The sequence below is a fragment of the Aspergillus thermomutatus genome (assembly GCF_002237265.1).
Source record: "Aspergillus thermomutatus strain HMR AF 39 chromosome Unknown NODE_105, whole genome shotgun sequence".
Taxonomy (NCBI): domain Eukaryota; kingdom Fungi; phylum Ascomycota; class Eurotiomycetes; order Eurotiales; family Aspergillaceae; genus Aspergillus; species Aspergillus thermomutatus.
This window is the reverse complement of record NW_020798154.1, coordinates 22,916-44,364: the sequence shown is the minus strand read 5'-3', so window position 1 is coordinate 44,364 and position 21,449 is coordinate 22,916. Positions and strand designations below refer to the sequence as shown.

At 50.1% G+C, this 21,449-nt stretch overlaps 6 protein-coding genes across 6 annotated transcripts; all 6 read right to left on the bottom strand.

The window, feature by feature from the left end:
- Window positions 1-47: 47 nt before the first annotated feature.
- On the bottom strand, window positions 48-4,083 carry CDV56_105000 (SUMO protease ULP2; the record flags this gene model as incomplete). The annotated part of the gene is made up of 7 exons (XM_026758619.1): window positions 48-1,815; window positions 1,873-1,935; window positions 1,988-2,383; window positions 2,433-3,631; window positions 3,693-3,780; window positions 3,846-3,929; window positions 4,046-4,083. 7 exons carry the CDS (start codon window positions 4,081-4,083, stop codon window positions 48-50), a joined length of 3,636 nt encoding a protein of 1,211 aa, XP_026614084.1.
- A 1,051-nt stretch (window positions 4,084-5,134) lies between these two features.
- CDV56_104819 (eukaryotic translation initiation factor 4E) lies at window positions 5,135-6,309 on the bottom strand (the record flags this gene model as incomplete). The annotated part of the gene is made up of 3 exons (XM_026758438.1): window positions 5,135-5,354; window positions 5,412-6,200; window positions 6,275-6,309. 3 exons carry the CDS (start codon window positions 6,307-6,309, stop codon window positions 5,135-5,137), a joined length of 1,044 nt encoding a protein of 347 aa, XP_026614083.1.
- A 1,872-nt stretch (window positions 6,310-8,181) lies between these two features.
- CDV56_104351 (putative protein kinase) lies at window positions 8,182-11,574 on the bottom strand (the record flags this gene model as incomplete). Its single annotated transcript, XM_026757970.1, has 3 exons — window positions 8,182-8,392; window positions 8,443-10,347; window positions 10,412-11,574. The coding sequence occupies 3 exons, from the start codon at window positions 11,572-11,574 to the stop codon at window positions 8,182-8,184; spliced, it is 3,279 nt and encodes a 1,092-aa protein (XP_026614082.1).
- A 2,386-nt stretch (window positions 11,575-13,960) lies between these two features.
- Window positions 13,961-16,300, bottom strand: CDV56_103877 (uncharacterized protein; the record flags this gene model as incomplete). The annotated part of the gene is made up of 2 exons (XM_026757496.1): window positions 13,961-16,215; window positions 16,282-16,300. 2 exons carry the CDS (start codon window positions 16,298-16,300, stop codon window positions 13,961-13,963), a joined length of 2,274 nt encoding a protein of 757 aa, XP_026614081.1.
- A 964-nt stretch (window positions 16,301-17,264) lies between these two features.
- Window positions 17,265-18,439, bottom strand: GCH1 (GTP cyclohydrolase I; the record flags this gene model as incomplete). Its single annotated transcript, XM_026757281.1, has 3 exons — window positions 17,265-17,932; window positions 17,991-18,124; window positions 18,177-18,439. The coding sequence occupies 3 exons, from the start codon at window positions 18,437-18,439 to the stop codon at window positions 17,265-17,267; spliced, it is 1,065 nt and encodes a 354-aa protein (XP_026614080.1).
- A 1,255-nt stretch (window positions 18,440-19,694) lies between these two features.
- Window positions 19,695-21,286, bottom strand: HAT2 (WD repeat RBAP46/RBAP48/MSI1 family protein; the record flags this gene model as incomplete). Its single annotated transcript, XM_026756979.1, has 6 exons — window positions 19,695-19,869; window positions 19,928-20,413; window positions 20,467-20,928; window positions 20,983-21,088; window positions 21,148-21,210; window positions 21,268-21,286. The coding sequence occupies 6 exons, from the start codon at window positions 21,284-21,286 to the stop codon at window positions 19,695-19,697; spliced, it is 1,311 nt and encodes a 436-aa protein (XP_026614079.1).
- Window positions 21,287-21,449: the final 163 nt, after the last annotated feature.

Here is a 21,449-nt window from a genome sequence, read left to right as displayed (position 1 = left end):
AATCTATGTGTACTTTGAAAGTAAAACCCGCACCATCTCATGTATGCTCAAGCCCTTTTTTTCGACGACCTCGGGCTCCTTCGAACACCATCCCGTCTGTCTGTTGACAACCCCGGCGGAGGCGTCCCAAGAACTTGAACCTCAACAATGCTGTCCTCCGCCGATTGATGGGGTATTTGGATTTGTACTGCGTCTTCTTCAATGATTTTGGGTACCTGCGGCTTAGATTGCGCTTGTCCGTCTTGAGAATCTTCCACGTGAAGGAGACGAGGCGACGTCACATCCTCCTTCGGTTTGACTTGTTCTTGACTGTCAGGGACTTCAACAACCTCCTTGTGAGTAGTGCTCTCTGGTGCACTTGCTGCCAACGTCTGGAGAGGTGACCTTCTGGCTTTTATCCTACTATCTGGTGTATCATCTCTCGATGAGCTTCGAACCATGGACCGCGTCTCCCCTGGTATTTGCCTTTGAGCAGGCTCTAAACCGGACTTCTCGGGTGCTGGTTTTCTGCTTGACGACTTCTCAGATCGCGTTACCGATGCATCCCTAATATTCTCAGCTGCAAGATCGGTTTTGTCCTCAGAAACTCCAAGGAGATAGGATATTGGCTGTCGGTCCGCCATGGTAGTCTTCTCAGCCGCCTTCTCACGACTCAATTGCTCTTGTTCATCATACAAATCGCCAAGAAACTTCCGCAACCGAGAACGAAGAAGCCCTGACCTTAGAGGAGGCCAATCATCCTCCGATCTCATCTCTTTTCGTAGCAATTTCGTCACAAATGCGTCCGGATCCTGTACAAATTTCTCCACATATGCGAGCAGATAGAGGCCACAATCCCAGTAGTTGGGCTGCAAAGGGATTTCTTGAGCTTTCATCCCCTTGATCAAGGTTGTGTCAATCTCGAGGCCACGTTTGGATTGGGCCTCTTCATGGAGATAATTGCGCAGGACGCTGATGGTGGGAGAGCGTGATAGATTCAGTGAGTCAAACGTGATGATCATCGGCTGCCACACATCATATCTTGGGCCCAGGCGCTTTTTCTTTGGCTTCTGTGATTTTTGACTTCCTGAGACCGAGGATTGACTTGCACTTTGAGAATTGACCTGTTTAGAGCGCTCCGTATCTCTTGGAGGACTCGAGAGCTTTGCGGGAGAGGATACGGGGTTCTCCTCTTTTTCTGGCCACTCGTCGTCAGAAGCAGGTACCTCCCGCTCCTCCATGTCCTTCATCTCCTTTTGGTCCAACAAGCTCATGGCAGCCAACGACTCCCTTGCTAATTCCTCCTTTGCGGGATTTGGTGCAGAACGAGCGGCAGTTTCGGTCTCTCCGTTGTCGGAAGGTATTTCCCCAACGGCCTCCGGCGTGTTCGGAATCTCCCGATCGTCATGCTTCGGTCGCGCTGAAGGCTCTGTGCCGCCTTCCACAGGTTCATCAAGCACCACCTCGTCCTTGGCAATGCCTGGAAGTTTCGGTAGATTGCATATGATCGCAACATACCAATGCGCTGCTTCGTTGATAGGAACCACGATATAATCGTAGCTGAATATGTCGACATTTCTCGTCCATTTTTGAACGCCTTCGTAATTGATACCCTGCTTACCCCTCGGCAAATTCGTAAGGGTTGCAAAAAAGTACGAATTGAAGAAGTAAACTCTCTTTGAGACTTCCTTGTTGTTTCGTTCCAGATGATCCTCCAAGAAACGTATGTAAAAGCCGATCAGGTTGTCGTTTAAGAACTCGTTGTCACGCAGTCGTTCAAGATCTTGAGCGTCAACTTCAGCTTTCTTCTTGCCAAAACGCGGGTATACAAGTGGCCTATCATGTTCATTAGTCCTACAAAGCGACGATTGAAGCGAACGGTGTTTAACAGACTTGTGCCACTTCTGAGAAATCTTTTCGCATTTCTGTTGAGGCGAGTTTTCCTCTTCATCATCGCTGCGACGCCCGGTTAGCAAAAAATCTTTCCTAGGACCCAGCTCATACTTACGATACCACTGTTGTCGGTAGCATACGACGCGACGAGGACCTTGTTGTACGACTGGAAGGTGTGGCCTCTCCTTCGTACTTCTTGACTGGTATCTCCACCCCCTCTCCAGTACCTGCTTCAATTGAGTTTGCTTTCGTCATTTCATTGGAAGTTGTTTCTTGGGATTTCTGCGCCAGTCCAGGATTTGAGGATGAGTCTGTCGGGGCGGATTGGGAAATTGCCTTAGTTTTGTGGTCGTCTTGCAATGAGGCTGAAAGCTTTGGTCGTTTCGGTACTTCAACTATGGTCTCGGAACCTTGTTCGGGAGCCCTCTCAGTGCATGCTCTCTTGATTCCGTTCAGATACCGTGGAGTATTCATATTTTTGTTCTTTCTGAAAGCATTATCCATCCATTTACTAATTTGGTGAGCTTGGATCATCAACTTCAATGGGAGAAAATACGTACGTATCCTTCTCCAAGGTTTTAACATGACTGGCGGTGAACAATGAGCAAAAGTCCTCCTTGGCTTCAGAAGATGTGAGCTCTATATCCACCGATCGATCACTGGTATCTTCGTCCCTGAGAGCGAGCCGAACTTTAGAGCTTGGCGAGGCTCCTCGAGAAATCCTGAAAACTTTGCTGAAGGGTATCTGAAACGAACTCGCTGGGTCGGGCCCGGTCATTTTGATTATCTCATTGTTTGTATCAGCATATAGCTCGACAATCTCATTGCCCGAGGATGGTCCAATGATACTACCGAACCGAACATAGGTTGCTTGAAAAGACCGATCGGCGCTCGGACGTTTTCCAGATCTGTTATTCTTGCGCTTGGATTTTCCTTGCCCTGAATGCGACGAGCTGACAAAGTCAGTCGGTCGAATATCGGCTGGTGAAGACTCCTTTTGGGCCACTTGTTTCCCAGCGTTTATGCCGCCCCTGACGTCTTTCTTACGAAATTCGCTGGAAAAGTCCGGGGTGGGCTGCACCGTCGCAGCCCCTTGCAATTCATCTGGGCTTTCTCGTGATTCTGAGTCTCGTTGTTGTCCATCCGTTGGATGAGCGTGAAGGGATGGACTCCCGGCCACATCGAATCCCCGTGGTTTACGAATCTCAACGCTCTGAAGAACCTCATGCTTCACACTCGGTATTGAAAAGCGCCTTTCCCTGGCAGCATTTTCAGTGAAGCACTGCTCAAGTTCATCTTCCGGGGAAAAGCGATGGCGAAATCTCTTGGCCCCTAATTTGGGGCTAACTTGTGACCCCGTAACTCTCACATTCTTTTCAACCTGTCGATATTCATCAACTGCGTTGCGCTTGGTTCGCTTTGACTTATGAGCTTTCAGTGATTGTTGGCTTGATCCGGGCGATTGAGGTGCGGCGTTCCCAACAACCGAGGACGACTCATTAACAGAATGCCCTGTTTCGTTATCGTCGGAAAGGTCGATGTATCTTTCGGTTGGAGAGCTCTGAGTATCTCGACGCCGGCGCTTCGCGGGCCTCTCCGAAAGGTCATGCTCTAAGAGGGTCTGCGGACGAGGAATATTGACACTAGAAAATGTCTGAAATCCCGCGCGGTTTCCCTGCATTCCCCGTGCGCGCACTGGCCCGCTTTCTCGACCTTTGGAAGAGAGCTTGTCCACTGGTTTGAACACACCCTTGACATTCTACCAAACTTCGACGTCAGTCTCGTCATAAGAGAATGAACGGATTCCGAGAGTACCATACCTGTAACGGGTTCCTTTTCTTAGATATCTCTCCTGGGGATTTCTTGAATGTCTCCCCCGGTACTATCGGTACTCCATTCGGACTCGGACTAGAAGAGAGTCCCCAGAACGTCAGCTCCCAGTCGCACAAATATCCCCGACATATAATGCGTACCGTGTAGAATAGGAAGGGAATAATCTGTGCTCATCCTGGCGTGAAATTGCCCGGTCCCGTCGCATCGACGCATCTTTTGGAGACCTGTATCCTTCGTATAAGCGTTGTCCAATCTGTATCCGCATGGTGCGAGGTCATATTCACAGACGACGCATCCCTAAACGTAATCGAGGAATGGTCTGGCGTAGTAGTAAACGTACAGGTCGAGATTCTGAGGAAGGTCGAAATCTTTCGGCATAGCGATGGAGATTCTAAAGCATAAGTTCAAATGAGTCTCGTTATGTCGCTGCAAAGGCAGAATAAAAAGAAGCAGTGTCCAAAGCGTATAATGATTAATCAAATGTATACGCAAGAGGGTATAGGCAATAGGACAAGAGCTTAGAACAATTGAAAGGGCATGATTCAGACTCACATCGGAGGCTTGAATAGGTGGTTCGATTCCGGATTGAACGACAGATGCAAAAGACCCTAGACGAGGAGCATCGCTTATGCCGGACACCTGAGTCCGTTGTAGCTCATCAGAGGTGGCATCTGATGGCGGAGCGGGGATGTAGTTCTGACGATTTGAGCGGCGACGCGGAGGAATCAACGGGGCCAGAAAGTCTGATATTGTCCCGAAAAGCGGCATGTAAAGAGTGCTGGGTTCATGAAAATTCCAGATGATCTACCATACTTCCGATTTCATGAAGAGTGGGCAAGAAATAATAAGACCGGAAGCAAGAGAGATAATTGGAAGAGACCAGCATCATATCGTGAATGGATAACAAGAAAGGCGGTCGGCCGGTGATATTCTGCCCTGCAGTGAAAAAAAGAAAAGAAAAAAAGGCCGCGGAAGCTGCAGTCACTGTTTGTCCGCACCGCCATTGGATGGAGATCATTTGAGCAAACGGACCACCTTGGGTAGATACGAATTACAGGGCGTGTGTAGTAGGTACCTTGCGTGTAGAAAATGGCATCTGACTGCTTAGACCATCCGAGCATTATCTCAAAGAATTCGGTAGGCTGGTAGTGTATGGAAGCTTTGTGTGAAAGTATGATTTTACAATGCGCTTGATACAGCGCTGTCTGTTGACCTGCATCACATCTCGTCTTGCCCAAAAGAAACGAGAAAAGAAACCATGGGAACCACGAGATGAGAAAGAAGAAAAAAAACACAAGTTGAGAAATGAGAAAGCAACCAGAAAGTCAGACGCAATGAATTCGCCCCAATGCCCCGAGCCCAGAAACGTCCCAATGTTTTTGTCTTCTTTACTATACAGGACCATTCAATGAGAATCAAACCAAGTAAATCAAGACGCCGCCGCTTTTCCTTTATCTCCCATGGACTCGTCATTCGCCGTAGGTCTTCGTCGGTCCCCTGCGAGGTGGTGGTGATGATGGCCCGGATTTCCGGCCGCCTTCTCCTGGCGAGCCTGGTCAATTGCGGAGCGCTGAGCGATGCTGTCATCGTGGCTCTTCCATACAATGTTGGTGTCGGCCGGGAAGGCAAGCAGACGCTTGATCGTCTCCCTGTGCAGAGTGAGTGACCCAGACCTTGCCAACTAAGGGTGAAACATGACAACTTACCTGATCTTGATGTTGCGCCCACCGTCGATCCGGGTCCAGACACTCAACACATCCTCTCCGCTCCTTACACTAAGAACGGCGCCACAGACCTCATCGCTAGCCTCCGCGAACTGGTCACCAATCATGGCCAACAAAAGATCCTCCCAATACCGGTCAGCAACTCCCTTCTTCAGCCGAACAATCCACTTTCCACCCTTCTTATTGGCATCGTCCTCCCATACAGGACGAATGCCTTTTTTGAAGATGTGATAGTCGGAGACGGTGGGGAGGAGAGATGGGCGCTTGAGATGTGTGTATATCGACCAGAAACTCTCGACCGAGGATATAGACGCAAGGGGAATGGTCGACTTTTCATAGTCAGAGTACTTGGGTGTCGGAGGACGGTACCAGATCACCCACGTAGACTTCAGAGCATGCTCCCTCGGGCCAGTCAAGGAGGAGGCTGAAGCCTTGGCCTTGACTTCCGCTGCCGAGTCCTGTTCCGAAGCCGTCTCTCGCTTCTCACCCAGCGCTTTGGACGAATTCAAGTCTGACGCACTGGTGCCAGGCGTCTTGGGAGTACCAAAGGAAGCGAATGCGCCGGAACCCAAGCCGAATGCGGAGGAAGCGTTCGTGGAAGGAGAAGACACGCCACCCGAGAGGGGGGATAATGCATTCAAGGGATTCGATCGACCACCGTGCGAGCTATCCGGGCCGAATCGCTTCGATGTGTGACTGCGGGGAAGATCGACTCTTGCGCCACCGTCCTTTCCGTCAGTTCCCGTCATGGACAGAGACAATTTGGCGGAACTAGAACACACACGACACAGGTTAGTCTTGCGCCGAACGATAGGGCTTGTGAACGACGGAAATCCTGGACATACTTGGCCCTGCGAGTCCACAAGTTTGCATTATCCATGGCGCTAGCTAATCAGGACGTCGAAAAGCAAACGGTCATCAGGGAGAGAAAAAGGCGCCGCAAGCGAATGCGAGGAGAAGCTGCTATCGCAGGGCGAAACCAGGATAGGCGGAAAAAAGAGACGGCAATACAAAGTCCAAAAAAAAGGCAGGAAACGCCCGGAAGATCTGTAAAGTAAGAAAAAGCTAAAGGGCGGGAATCGATGCTATGTCAAACAAATAAATCGAAGAAGTAGAAAAAATCGTGATCGTGATCGTGATCGTTAACAAGGTGTGAGTATGTGTAATTGTGTGAGAGTGTGTGGAGGGGGGAAAGAGGTGATGCGGGAGTACTGTGAGGTAGGCAATAGGTCAAGTAGGGTCAAGTTCGGTGGAATAGTAGTACGGAGTAGAGCAATAGCAGAGTGAAGGTAGGGTGTAGGAGCCTAGATGGTGATGGTAGTGGTAGTGGTAGTGGTGGTGGTGGTGGTACGTAGGTAGGTAGGTAGGTTTAAAGACTTTAGAAGAACAGACCTAGAGACTGCACTGCGAGACAAGCAGAATCATCACCAGTCAAGCAACTCAAGGACCATTTCCACTGCCCAAAAGCCACTGATCATTGGCCTTTCGCGTTTCTTCGAGCTCTGCCGCCCCCCTCCTCAGGCATAGAGCCAATCACCACCCGTCCCGCCCTTCTCCGCCCGCACCATCGTTTTTCCTGCTCTTTTTTTCCCCTTCTTAAAGAGAGGAATCCTTCTCTCTTTTCTTTTCCTCTTTTTTCTCTTCTTCTCTAACAAAACCCAAGACCACCGACTCAAATCATTGCTGGCTGCGTATCGTTCTTACCGCTTCCACTGCTCTGGCGATTCCGATGAGTGCGTCGAGATGAATTCTCTACAGAATCCCCGCGTCTAAAACCATCATCACGAGGGCTCTCCAGCTACCCATGATGCGGTGATGACCTGATCGACGGGACATTCCATCCTCTAGAATACCCATTTATTTACTTTCATCCAACATGATCTGGTTCCAGTCCCATCAATTGCCCCTTCTTGAATTCACTAAATGGTAACGAACGACGATTCCTGTTCGTTTGTAGAGCCGGTGCGTGTGTCCCCTTCAGTCCACCATCGTGGGCCACGTTGGCTTTTCCTGTTTGATGTCCTCCTTGCGCATGAAGAAGCACTCGTACTCTGGTAATCCGAGGTGCTCAACCGCCTCTATCCTGCTGTAATGGCCTGGCTGGTTGAGCGTGAGGTTCAATGGCAAAGTCTGATTGTCGCAAAACGCCGAAATACTGCATAACTGCCTTTGTTTCTTCATTTCTCTGTTGCTGACAAGGTCTTCACGTAGTATGTAACTTCTGCTCCCTCATTTTTGCTGGATTCTCCTAGACGTTGAACGCTCTAATTACATGACTTGTCCCTCTTAACGTCTTGCTACACGACGGAGCATAACCGTGCGGTTGACCGTCTATAACCCTCCAGAATGTCATCTACCGGGTCAAAAGAGTATGGCCATCTCCCAATTCGTCTATTAGAACAATTTGAGTCGAAGTTAAGCTGAGTTAATACATTTGCCTGTCACCGAGGCTCTCAATTCTCAATTCGTAATAGAAGGATATGTTAACTAGATGCGAATCCGTAGATCCTGCTCATGCCACCCGTTAAACACAGAATTAGAGTACTTTCTCTCGCTTCTCCTCTTCAATAGAGAGTAGAGCAGGGGAGATCCGGAGAAGGATATTTGCTCATAATGTGAAATTGAAAGTCTCATCAGCACCTGACGCCCGTGGTGAGTCAGGGAATGTATTATGTAGTGTCGCAATGACAACAAAGGGTTCCATGGCTACTATAAAGCATATATGCGGCGCAGAAGAGCACAAAGTATGATTCTACTGTTCAATAGGCTGTGCCGAAGGTTGTGGGTTCTCCTCCTCGTCTTGCCTGACGCGCTTCGTCTCCCTTTCGCTTTGCGGAGCTGAGGAAGCGGCTTTCCTTTTCTCTTTATCTTTCTGGTATTCTGCGCGACGAGCTTCCTTGTCCTTCTCCTTGCGCAGTGCTTTGGACTCGAATTCGTGCCAGTCGCCCTCGATATTTTCCAACCTGCAATTGTTAGTCATAGCCCAACAGAGAGAGAAAGCTGGCAAACTTACTCGATGGCTTGTTGCGGAGCTGGCTCCTCCAACTCAAAATAGGAGTGTGCCAGCACTGCCTCGGCTGAGGGTCGCTTTGCAGGATCGTAACGGAAGATCTGAGAAACTAGGTCCAAAGCCGCTGGAGACAGTACTTCACGGTATACGTCTTCAAAGACTCGCTTCTTGCGCTCCGTGGGCCGCATGAGCTCAAACCAGGGCATCTCCACAAGGTCAGGCCACTCAGCCCGGGTAGGCGTTCCAAGAGAGTTGTAGAGCTTTTCAAGCTGACTGATTTCGCCCCCTTCTCCGGGGAAGACAGCCTTCTTTGTAAACAATTCGACAAACACGCAGCCCGCGCTCCAAACGTCCACGGCAGGGCCGTATCGGGTCTCCCCGAGAAGAAGTTCAGGTGGCCGATACCAGATCGTAATCACACGGTTGGTGTAATCGAGTTGGCGACTTTTGGAGAAAAACCGCGCCAATCCAAAATCGGCGAACTTCAACAAGCCTCTATTGCTTATGAGGATATTTGCCGCCTTGATGTCGCGGTGCAGAACGCCCCGGTGGTGGAGATAGTTCAAACCTTCAAACATTTGCTTCGCGAGATCCTTCTTGTGAGCAGCGGTGAGGGTGAAGGTCGGATGATTGATGAGTCCTGTGAGATCGTGCGAAAGGTATTCGAAGACCATAAAACACTCATTCCTCTCGACCATAACTTCGAGTAAACTGACCACATTATGGTTACGAAGGTGCTGGAGCAACTTGATTTCCCGAACAGCCGTGACAGGGAAGCCATCTTTCTCGCCTTCCATACGTATCTTTTTGAGAGCCACCTTCCTTTGGGTATAGACGTGTATTGCTTTAAAGACCTTTCCGTAGGTGCCAGCACCAATGACGGACTCGTTCCCTGGCTTTCGGTAATAAACGGAATCGGACTTTGCGTACTCTTCTGGAAGAGTAGGACGAGGCTTTGGGCGGGTCAATATTCTGGGTTGCTTCAAGCCCGGAGAACGTTCCCGAGGACCGCGAGGTGGACGAGGATCCTGCCGGCGATCATCTTTCCTGCCGTCATGTCGCTGGTCAAAGCGGCGATCGTCTTTCCGGTTGTCGCGAATATCTCTAGGCTCACGGAAATCACGCGGCTCTCGTCGGAAGTCTCGCCGGTCGCGTCTACCTCTGTCCCGATCTCGATTTCGGTGCCGGTCTCGGTCTCTGTCTCGATCGCGGCGGTCAAAGCGTGGCTCAGGCTTGAACCGCGGCGGCGGGCCAAGAGGCACTCTGCTGCGAGGAGCTTCAGCAACACGAGGTGGAGGTTCTCGAGCCTGCATCCTCTGTGCCAGATCTGGAACTGGCTTGGGAGCAGGGGCAGGCGTGGTCTTGGCTTTGAAGGCGAAGCTAAACTTGCCGCCTTTATTCGGTGTCGAATTGGTGTCGGATGGTTGTGGAGGTTGAGACATCTTCTGAAAATCCCCATTTTCGGAACCCGGTTTCGAACCTTGATCCACGCCTTGTAGATCTCTGCCCGGAGACCCGAAAGTTTGGTCTCTGTCTCCCTCACCTACCAAGCTCTGCTCTTCTGCCCCTGGCGGGGGTGCAGGACTTTGTTGGGACTCCGCATGAGTCGTATGAGGACTGTGAGAGCCGCCTCGGCCGCGCGCGCTCCATTGGAAACTGTTAAAACGGCCTCGCCCGGACGGCCCAGTATTGTAGGATGAGTGACCAGAGCCAGAAAATCGCCGGTCGCGGCCGTGATTTTGGGAGTTTCCACGATAACCTGAATGCCCACCACGGTAGGAAGGACCCGAATACGATTGAGGGTGGTTCGCTGGACCAGTCGGCGGTGCTTGACCTTGCTTGTACTGGTCTTGTGAGCCGCCCTGTAAAGGATAGTTGTTTTGACGATATGGAGAGGAATGTGTAGACCTGTTTGCATTGAACAGTTAGCCTTGCACTAAATGTTGTCATGATTTGAAGGAAGAAAACTCACTCTTGCGCCCTAGGATGAGGAGGTTGCCCACTCAAGCCCCCACGTCCGGTAGGGTAAGGCGACGTAGATTGAGGGGATCCCTGGTAGGAATTACTTGATGGGACGTACTTCGGTGAGGTCGAGTATTGACTGGTGTCCGCATGTGGTCGTGAGGGGCGAGAGCGCTGGTTATTACCGGCATCCAATGTCCGCTGTCCATGGAAAGGGAACGTTTCACGCGTATTGGGATCTCCGTCTGGAGGGACGCCGGTACTTTCAGCATCGAACCTGGGGATTGGTCGAGGGGGAGAGGGAGATCTGAAAGAACTGTCCATCGCAGACTGAATTGGTCTCGGATTCATTGTTGCGTCAATCCTCGAGCTGTGACGCGAGGTCGCTGAAAATTTTGAGCCAGTTGAGTGAATGGAATGGCGAGAAGTCGATCGATAACGATACTCTTGCTCAATGTCGTCTGCAGGGTCCGGACTGTTGAATCGCTCACGTGGGTTCCTCTGTGACATAGGACCACGTGCAGGGGACTTCGGACCCTTGAAGCGATCGGATTCCTTCCTACGCCGGTCTCTTCCTCTTCTAGGAGACCTTCGACGCGCCCTGCCTCGCCCCGGAAACCGTCCACGTTTTTTATGAGGGTAGCACCGATCGAATTCGTCAAACTGCTCCGAAGCTGGATGGTGATAGCTCGGGTCTTGTTGAGGAGGATAGGGTCTCACAGGGGACGGACTCTGTGTTCTCTTTCGCTTGAATGGAGGAGGTGCAGATGGAGAGTTGTCCCTTCGATAATCTCTTTCGGTCGCTCTCTCGCCTTCCAAAGGCTGAGGCTCGGCAAACTGGTGATGATCTTGATTCTGCCGTTGTCTGGGCTCAGAATACGGCAGACCAGGTGAGCCACGAGGCGAGGTGTTATTAGGAGAGAATTCAGGATATGAACGAGGTCCTCCGAGGTCTGATGGGGGTTGAGCACGCGAAGGTGGCGGCGACCGTAACGGGGGAATAGGTCCGTTCGCTTTGGACCGGCGACGACGCTCTCTATCGCGGAATCTGTCCCTCCCTCTATCACGGTTCGACCCTCGAGGCCTCTGCCTTCCCCGGTCCCTCTGAAGTCTGGTGTCGATAGGGGCGCTCCACTGGTCTCTCAACAGCGGACTGTTACCGGACCCAGCCATGAAAATTTCTTGGGGTGCATCTGGTTTTAGAGACTAGATATTATGAAACCAAGGCAGTGGGCATGGGATGAACCCGCCGACTGGAGAACGGATGAATTAGCGTGTAAGTGTGATCGTAGGAGATTCGGTGGAGCCTTGTCCTTCGTCTAGTGATCTAGTCAATTCAGAGCGTGTGTCGGCCGCGTTCACTTTTGGTAAGTCTTGTCAGGCGGGAAAGAAGCATGAATGGGTGTTGCGGAGGGTTGGTTTTTCCGAGGTGGAAAGGGAGCTGGTGGGAGTATATCGCTGTGAGTGCGCAGTGACAAAAAAGGAAAAAAGCAAGGGAACATGGGAACGCAACTCACTCGGTTAAAGGGAAGGATTAGTGGGGAAAGCCTGGATGGAAAATCCCCTGAGAGAGAAGACGCACCTGGGATTTCGCTCAAACAAAAAGGCCACACCTCAAAATTATGTGACTTGTGAACAGTAACTGTCACGCCGACCAGTGACGGTACTGATTCTACTAGTTGTTCATCTATGCGGTGAGGTGCTGGGAAGCCGTTCAAGCTATCATGTGTCCACCTGATGGAACATAGATAGCACGAGTGGACTTGACGAGTCGACAAGCTAATACTCTGCTCCTCCCAAGGTTGAGCTTCCACTGCTGTCTGTATTCGCCTGACACACTGCCGGATCTACTACGAATGTTGCTCGATGGAACCTGGCTGCAAGTAGAGGGCGTTTGGAGGACCGAGCCAGCATGAGTACAGTGCTGCTGCCACGGATTCTGCTCACTTAGCTTGGCCAGCATGGAACACTGTCCTTCCATGAAGAAGCGTCCACTTATGCCTCATGTTTGGCCTTGATACCATGGGGTAAAAACAGGCACAATCTGGAGATCGTTGACTGGCCTGTTTCTCTCACTCTTTGCTCTTTCCATGTCTTATCTCTCCCTTAATCAATATCAAGAAAGATGATGTCCGAGCTATGCTCGTGCGTCATTCTTCCTCGGATGCTCAGCTTCCAGTTTCTTTCCCGCGCCTGGCTCAGGAGCCCCTTGCCTGTGAAAGACATCTTTCGTTGCTTCTTGGTCGGGAAAAAAGCCCTATCTACGGCAAGCAAAAGACAAGCAACAGACAGCGTGACCAGGGAGACACTTGAGGACGTTTAGGACTAATCCCGTCAACGAAGTTTGAGTGCAAGGCCACGGCTCTCCCTGGTTTTGTTAGTACTTGAGCATCAGCCTAAGCTGCAATGGAACCCTCGAATATAGTCGGTTCTAATCCGCTGCAACCTGTATGCGCGCAGTGGATGAGACATCTTGAGCTGTGCCCAGAAGGTACCGCCTGTCCGGGAACCTCTTATCGAACCACAAAATGGGGTACATCAACAGAGTGATACTTGGTCTTTGCTGTTGATATCTACCCACGAATGACGAAACACACAAACATGTCGACATATCACCTAGATCATCCGTGTTTTACTGCGAATATTCGCATGTTGGGCACCTTCAGGCGACGCCGGTAAACCAGAATTTGACTGATAAAGGTACAGTGGAGGCTCAGTATACTTAACCGAGTTTCTTGTCACTCCGTGAGAAACTGTCCGTGGACTTGATCTGTGAGCTAGTCTCTGTACTAGCAGTCCTGACAGCTCAAATGCAATCATGTGAGAAGCGTACCTGGTGGATAATCACCGAAACGAAAGTGGGCTTCTTGCATGCGGGATTGGAAGATAAAATCAAAAATAAGAACATGCGATTGCCGTAGAAATTTCAGTCATCCCAGTAGCGTCGTAGCAATTCAACGTCTTGGTTCGTGGTGTTGATGTGTGAAACAACGGCATGGTGGGCTTGGTCAGGGTAAGTGCCGAGGACTGCCCGGCTGGCGACCATCGACCATCCCAAATGTGACAAGCATCAGAAAAAAGTACAGTATTGCCCTCACCTGCTGAGTCAAAATCTATCTTATGGTGATATGCCATATCTTGGGACCTATTGGCAAGTATACGAGATGATGGCTGATGCTGTCCGTTGGAGGATGTCAAGTTGTGGCTTCTTCCTGTTCGGACTTGCGGAGACAAAAAAGGCCGCTCCGACGGCACGTGATTTGACACGGCGGTCAACGGAGTATCATCCTCAACAGCTGTTGACTCCTGGAGAATTATCGAGTGCTTCTCATGTTGACAGGTGTAGGTAACTTCGTTCAAAGAATGAATCTTTCATGGTGCTATTTAGAAGTATCGAGTACTACTTACATTGCTCGCTTTGAAAGAGCGATACCGTATCTACACTAACAGAAACCGCCGAAACCATCCACCAAGTTACCTCGATTCCCTCAGATCTTTAAGTCATCATCCACATTGAACATAACAGGCCTCATTGTACCTCAGTCATGCAGTTATTCAGTCATTTCAAGTTCACGACCTGCAACCAAGGCAAGTTCACAAACTCCTTCATGATCTCCTCATGCCACCTGTATGGCGAAGCATCCTCCTTCGGCTCCAGCTCATCAGAAAGAATAATGTCCACATACATACGCTGCATGTCAAGGTTCCGATCCTTGATCTCCCTCAAAACCAACTCGTCTGGTCGCTGGAATTTGACATTTCTTGCCCTTCGGCCGTATCCTTCCCACTGTAGAGAACCAACCTCATTGGGTGGCACGCCGAAAACAAACAACCCCGCTTCGTGTGCCGGGGGAGTATACTGCCAGCGCACGTATGCCTTGAGAGTCTCGTAATGCGTAGTCAACGCGGCGTCCCTGAGAACATCCCACAGCAGAGCCAAGCTAGGCTGGGCCATGAGCAGGCGTCTCATGCTACCTTGCTTCTTCCTCGCGCGACTGTCGGTGAAGAGCATATCCAGCTGCACAATGAAATAAGCTGCGAGGAATAGATCGTTGTCAGTCCACAGTGTCTTCTTCCTGATCGTCCAGGTGCGACGTCTGTTGTCGGGAATATCCATCAAGAACCAGAGCTTCTTCACAACCGTGGCACATCTGTTGGGCAGTTTCCAGCCCATGTCAGCCATGCGCTCCATGATGTCTTTCACGACTGCCTCACGATACAGGATCATCTTCAGCCACCGGACTGAGGGTATGATGTAAGTTACATCATTCAATCTCAGCCCGGGTGGCGCCGACCATCGATCACAAAGTCCATAATAGCAAAGGAATGGAAATGTGCGCAGCGACTCTGGCGCTTTCTGTGCCGCCTTACGCATGACAATTATTGCCAGAACGCTCCTCACAAATTGATGGAAACGCTTGCAGGTAAGATGCAGATTGATCACGTCCTCTATTTCAAGATGATCAAAGGCCAAAAACGCCATAGACGGGTGATAAATGAAGGACCTGAGCATGTTGTAATTATTGCGTCTGATGTTTTTGCTTTCGTTGCGACTGTGCTGCGCGACGCTGGTTAAGCTTTGCGCTGCAGCAGTCGGGGTGGCCGAAGATTCTCTAGGGTCGGGGCCATTGGATGCAGGTCTATGCCCGTCGTTGGGAGGCTGAAGTGCAATATGCGGTTGAGGAATCAGACGTCTGCGTCCGTTCGCCTCGGGTACAGTCCTCCGAATGTCCGTATGGTCAACTTGATTTGCAAGGACCGCCTCAGGCGCAGGAGACTCGGTTTTGATTTGTGGTGTTCTGCGCGAGTGACGTTGAGATCCAGCAGTCTTATCAAGAGCTCCATTATCTCTCACTGGCGCATTATTCGCGGGCATGTTCACGTTCCCTTCCGCTAAAGTCCTGACGGGTAGAGGATATGTGCCTTGAGGCTGCTGCCCGTTGAGCTGCATAGCCGCTGGAAAGACCTCTCGGTTCTGAGCAGGCCGGTTAGCGTTCAAACGAGCCATTGCTGCTGCTACATTAGGATGATTTCTGTTCAGGGGTTGTTGGACCTGGAACTGGCCAGCTGCCTGTGGCATCATAGGTCCATTAGGAGGACAATGACACTGTGGTGCTCTAGCGGCTTGAGCGGCTTGAGCAGGAATACCAGGTGCGACAGCAGGATAGGGAACACCAGCTGCGCCCGTAGGTACCGGTGCATTTGGTATGTTCTGCTGAAGAGGCAACATCGGAAATGGGTGAAACACGCCGTTGAATGTCGCGGGAGGTATGACAGGAGCATAAACACCTTGGTTCGTTATCTGCACCAGTGGTGGGATGGCTTGACGTCCATGCTGCGGTGGTCCTCTCATCATGATAAGGTCCTGGGGAGCCACACCTGCAAGGATCTGCTGTCTGATCAGATATGCCTGCAGCGCCTCCTGGCCCGTCAAAGCAACTCGCTCTGGCCTGGCGCCGGGTGCTGCGGCTGGGAGTCCGTTGGCGTTCCAATACGGGGCCGCTTGCATTGCTGGCACGGCAGCATTCGCAGGTTGCTGTGGAACGTTTTGAGGCGTCTGCGTCCTACCACCTGCCTGGGCCAATGTCATGTTTTGACGAGGACGAGGATTGGCATTCGCGGGCATACCCCGGTTGTTCTGTGTTTGGTGGTTACCCTGATCGTTTTGTGTCTGCATGTTGGTGTTTGATGGCTGCCTCGTGCCTGCTGTGCGCTCTCCATATCCCCTGGAGAGGAGGATTAGAGCTTCGCCGGCCTCCAACTCATCAGGAGTGCGTTCTGGTCTGGTGGGTGCTTTGGACTGTTTGCGGTCCGCTAGAGAGTACCTGTCATTAGCTATAATCCTTTCCCCACTTCCATGAGCGCTTGGAATCAACTCACTCTGAATAGTTCGCGCCATTGGCGTTTCTTCTCGAAGACTCAGGTGCGATGAAGAGAAAGACAGACCTGTTGTTGGTAAATGAACACTATCTACATAAATTCCGAGCAAAGATTGACTTGAAGGAAATGTTTGTTAAGAGATACAGAGGTTGGGTAAAGTCGCGTCAAGAGGAGAGTGATAAACAAGAAAGAGATGTAAACAAGGACTCGAGATCATCGTGTAGTGAATTTTGACACGCGTGTTGACAGTGAATATCAAGCACACCACCACCTGACTCAGACCAGCGGTCCAAAGCACGATGCTTGACCTCTCACTACTGCTTCCCCACAGTAGAAGACTCTAGATGGCAGATCTCCGTTGAGATTCACCTTTCAACAGAGGGTGATTAGGGCACAGACTCGGCCAAGGACAGTTTCAGTATGTTAGTTATCAATTCAAGGAGATGCGTATTCATCAGAAATATTGTAGCAGTGACCTTATAGTATGCTGAATAAGTGGCAAACAAAGTCGGTTTCTGAACCTGCAAAGTGATTGTAGTGTTGAATCAATCAAACACGCCAGCCAAGTGACTAGCCCCGAGTCCAACATCCAGGAATGGTATATAGGACGCCTATATGTCAGTGAGGGCCTGTATTTCCGTCTTCTATTTGTTTTCGTCCTGCCACCTATCTCCGGCCCTCCAACTCTGTGCGTATAAATAAACCAAAATTCGTAAGATGTCTCGAAGATCCGGAACAACAAAAGACGGAAGAGAAGATTATAACATAGGACTTGCATATGCAGAGATGAAAAGAGTCTTTTGCGTTATAATAAGAAAAGCAGAACTCCTTGCACGCGACATCATCCAGAAAACGAAATGCCAACACCCGATGACCTGTTGAAAGGTAAACCACCATAACTCCTTATGCAAATCATGAATGTCATCCACTGTTAAACGGGGTAACAAATCTTAAAACACAGATATTCTGAGTCAGTGAAAGCGTCACTTCCTATTGAGGAGCGTCAAGAACTCTTCCCGGGTCTTCGCGCTGGACCGCATGCAACCAAGCATACAGCTGGTTGTAGTGGTGCTGCTGGTCTTCTGAACACCGCGCATCACCATACAAAGGTGGGAAGATTCCATGACGACACCAACGCCGCGGGGCTTCAGAACCTCCGAGATGGCGAGGGCGACTTGCTTGGTGAGACGTTCTTGCACCTGAAGTCTTCGGGAGAACATCTCTGCCAATCGGGCTAGCTTAGAAAGACCAAGCACCCGACGGTCAGGGATGTATCCGATGTGCATCTGCATCCCAAGGACTTTCGTCAGTGGATGTATTTCGAAGGACATGGATGCCATTCTTACCTTTCCAGTAAAAGGTACCATGTGATGTTCGCAGAGGGAGAACACCTCAATATCCTTGACGATAACCAGTTCATCGTGGTCCTCATGGAAAACTGCTCCATTGACAAGATCCCTGACATTCTCTTCGTAGCCTTTGGTGAAGTAGAGCATGGCCTTGGCATATCTCTCGGGGGTCTCCCGCAAACCTTCTCTCTCCGGGTCCTCTCCAATGCATTCAAAGATGGTTCTTACAGCACCTGCAAGTTTCTGAATGCGCTCTTCGGTTTGTTCAGGGGTGGATTCCAACCGTGCTCTTGTGCCGGGGCCTATTCACAAAGTCAATGAGACAGCAATCCAAAAGCCAAGACCACGACAGTGACTCACAAGGCCAACTCAACCCGTCAAAGTCAATTGGAGGATTCGAAGTGTACGGGCTCGATGGTCGACTGACAGTTGCCGGGGGGGTTAAAGCACCGCCCTCATCTCTGGGGTCTCGCGGGGGATCGCTCAGGGTAGGCCTGGATGAATGGGATGAGCCTTGTTCTTTTTGGTCAACAAGATCTAATCTACCTGGCAATGCCTGAATTCCGAACAGCTCCATTATAGGTATTGTCGGCATCACTGACAGGATGTGTTTCTATTTCCGGCAAGTTGAACTCAGCGGGAATGCGAGGAGCAAAAGAGGAACGGATGGATGAGTTTAGACTTTCGCGCTCACGAGCATCACGAACGCCAGTGGTATTGGAAGGGTGAAGAGGAGAGCTACCATTAAGAAGGTGAGATGGAATAGCGGACTTAGGCTTTGGGCCTGGAGGAGGAGATCCGGAGCCCATGGCTGACTGATCCTTAGAGGTAATCTGAAAATACAAAAGTGGAGGGGCGATAAGGAGGATGAGATTTGTAGCGGCGCCTTGATCACAGAATCAATCAGATGAGCAACCGGATAGAGCACTTAGAACAAGACAATGGAGGACGTCCTAAATTGAACAAACAAGCAGCGAGAGAATAATCACCATTTATTTTGAGGAGAGGAAGAGGGGGGAAAAGTTTAGTTCAACGGAGGTGGGCGTTCTGTATTACTAGGCACTTAGCTAGCTACATAATTCCGCTATGGCGATTGATTCTTCTTTTTTTCGGAGCGAACTGGACCCTCCGAAAGTCGTCCAACGCCGATCTGATTTCATTGAATCTCTCACCGCCTGCGCACAGGACAAAATGATTGGTGCGTTAACAACCATTGGAGAGCTGACTTGCAGGCGGGGGATTGGGCTAGTCCCAGTTTGGCGTAGTTCAGGTTAAATTAGTGGCCTGAGGCACATCTACTCCCTACGCTGATTAATGATTATTATACATAGTTAGTTAGTTGATACTGGCGGTTTGAGTCATCCCCTGTGACGAGCAATGACAGACATTGTATTGCCTCCAATGAAGTCTTGAGTATTGAATGCCTTTTTTAAAGTAACACCATGAGATGGAAATGAAATGTCAATTTCTGTCCTGAAGTCAAATTCATCCATACATGACGTGCATCTGTCGTGCGTGAATGGTTCTACTGCAGTAGCCTCGGCATTTCCTGGTACATGAATTTAGCTACATGAGCGCAATTGTTATCTTCAATGATGAGAAGTCAGTTACAACAGAAGTGTATGGAGTATGGATATCAGGTTGAGGGAAGAAGAGTCTCCAACTCTTGCACGCTTTGGCATGACCTGGTACTCGGTCCACAGTGGTTATCTATGATCGAGTCATATAACAGTTCTATATTTCTTCTGCCACAGACGATCAACTACCTGCTGAGTAGCGAGAAAGAGTATGGGACCCAACCGTCCTGATAAGGGCTGGCTGATATGGCCAGTCCAACATTCGGGTTTTCTCCTGTTTGTTTTCGCTACAACTTCAATTATTGAAAGGAAATCTACCGGATACACTCCAGCTTTTTTTCAATTGTTGAACGTTTTCACACTTGATATTTAACAATTGCACTACTATGCGTAGCTATGCTGTATACTGTTGACAAAGTAGTTGACTAGACCACACGGTACAGGTATCAATATTTTCGAGATCATCATCCATCAACTCGCTCTAAAATCAAGGTTCCAGCTCCTCGGTTGGCACATCCTCCAAATCCTTGCCAACAATCGCATCGGCGACTTTCCATACCTGGAGCAGATTGTCCTCGGCAGCGGAACAAAGAACCCACGGATCGTTGAGATTCCAACTGAAGTCGGAAATGCGATTGGTATGCCCGCCGTGCTGGAAGAGACTGCGCAAGGAAATTAGCACCGAATACAAGAATGACGAAAAATGCTAGATTGACATACAGCTCTGGTGGACCGTCTTGGGCATCTTCAGGGGTCTGTTCCTCGCCTGCCCTACTGAGATCCCAGAAAGCGATCTTCCGGTCATAGCTCGCACTGGCTAGAACCGCTTCTTCAAAAGGATGCCACGAGATCGAAGTAACAGAGTCAGTGTGGCCTTCCAAGGAGTGTAATTTAGTTTTCAAGTTCCGCAAATCCCAAAGACCTATCGTCTTATCGGCAGACCCGGTTGCTAGAACGGTCTCGGCAGCGGGGTTGAAAGCTATGGCATTGATGGCATCGCGATGTTGGCCCTCTGCAGATGCAGCTGCACGAGTTGTCTCTGCTTCTCGAATGTCGAGAATCTGAAGAGTGATGTCATCGGATACAGTGCCAATAAGGGACGAGTGAAGAGGATGATACTGAACGTCATTGACGATGGATGAATGGTGAGTGTAAGTTCTGGAAGGCTTCAGTAGCTTATTGTTCTTTGAGTACGTCGTCAAATCCCTGTGTCGAATGGTCAGTTACCAGCGCAGATAGAGTGAATATATCTTTCTCACCAGATTCGGACTGTCTTGTCCTCGCTACCGGTAACGAGTTGTCCTGCAGTATGCGGACTCCAACTGAGACCGAATCCCTCTTTCGTATGGCCAATGAGCTCCATCTGAGGGTTGACTTGGCCCGTTGGCAGACTCGGGTGTTTCGAGCGATCCCAGATCATGACCCTGCCGTCTGTGCACATGGTAGCGATTATGTTGGGGTTTTGTGGCTGATACCGGGCCTTGTTGACTTCACCCTTGTGATCAATCTTCTGCACAATGTTGAACTTGATTTCCATGGGCGCCTTCTTAGAGCTGCTGCCATACCCTCCGATCTCCCCGCGCTCCTCATCGTAGTCGTCTGGATTGGGAGAAGATGGGTTGGGAAGTTGGACATGAGCAATTTGCAAATAATTTTGCGCATCGCTAGAAGTGTGTGTGCCGATCAGCAGGCGATGAGTAGAGTACGGTTTATCCGGGACCCTGAAGCAGAGTCAGCCTATTGTTGCGCGCGAAGCAGATGAATGATGAACACACTCTTGCTTATCAGGAAGCCATTGTGTTGTGAGCGTGGGCCATTCTAGCGCTGTGCTGAGGATCATGTCATAAAGAAAAGGTGCGTTCTTCTTCCATGTTTTGTATTCTGATCAAGGTCCGCATTAGCCACCACGAAAGCGACGCCAGTCAGTCGGTCTAGAATACCTTCATTGATAATCTTCTCCTCGGTACGCTCTTCTTCCTGCTCCTCATGCTCCTCAACAATAGCTACGACGAAAGAGGTCAGTGATTATCGCACAAAGAAAGGTAATATGGAGGGTGTACCGTCGTCGTAGGGCTCCATGATGTCCCGTGGGTGCGGTAATAATCTGCACGATAGTTTCCGAAGTCCAGACAGACTGATTCAGCCTGCGCAAAAGGGAATTATAGGGTAATTGGCAAGGTATAGGAGCTTCAATGGGGGTGTAGTAGAGCTTTGACTTGTGGATCGAGCTCTCACACTTGAG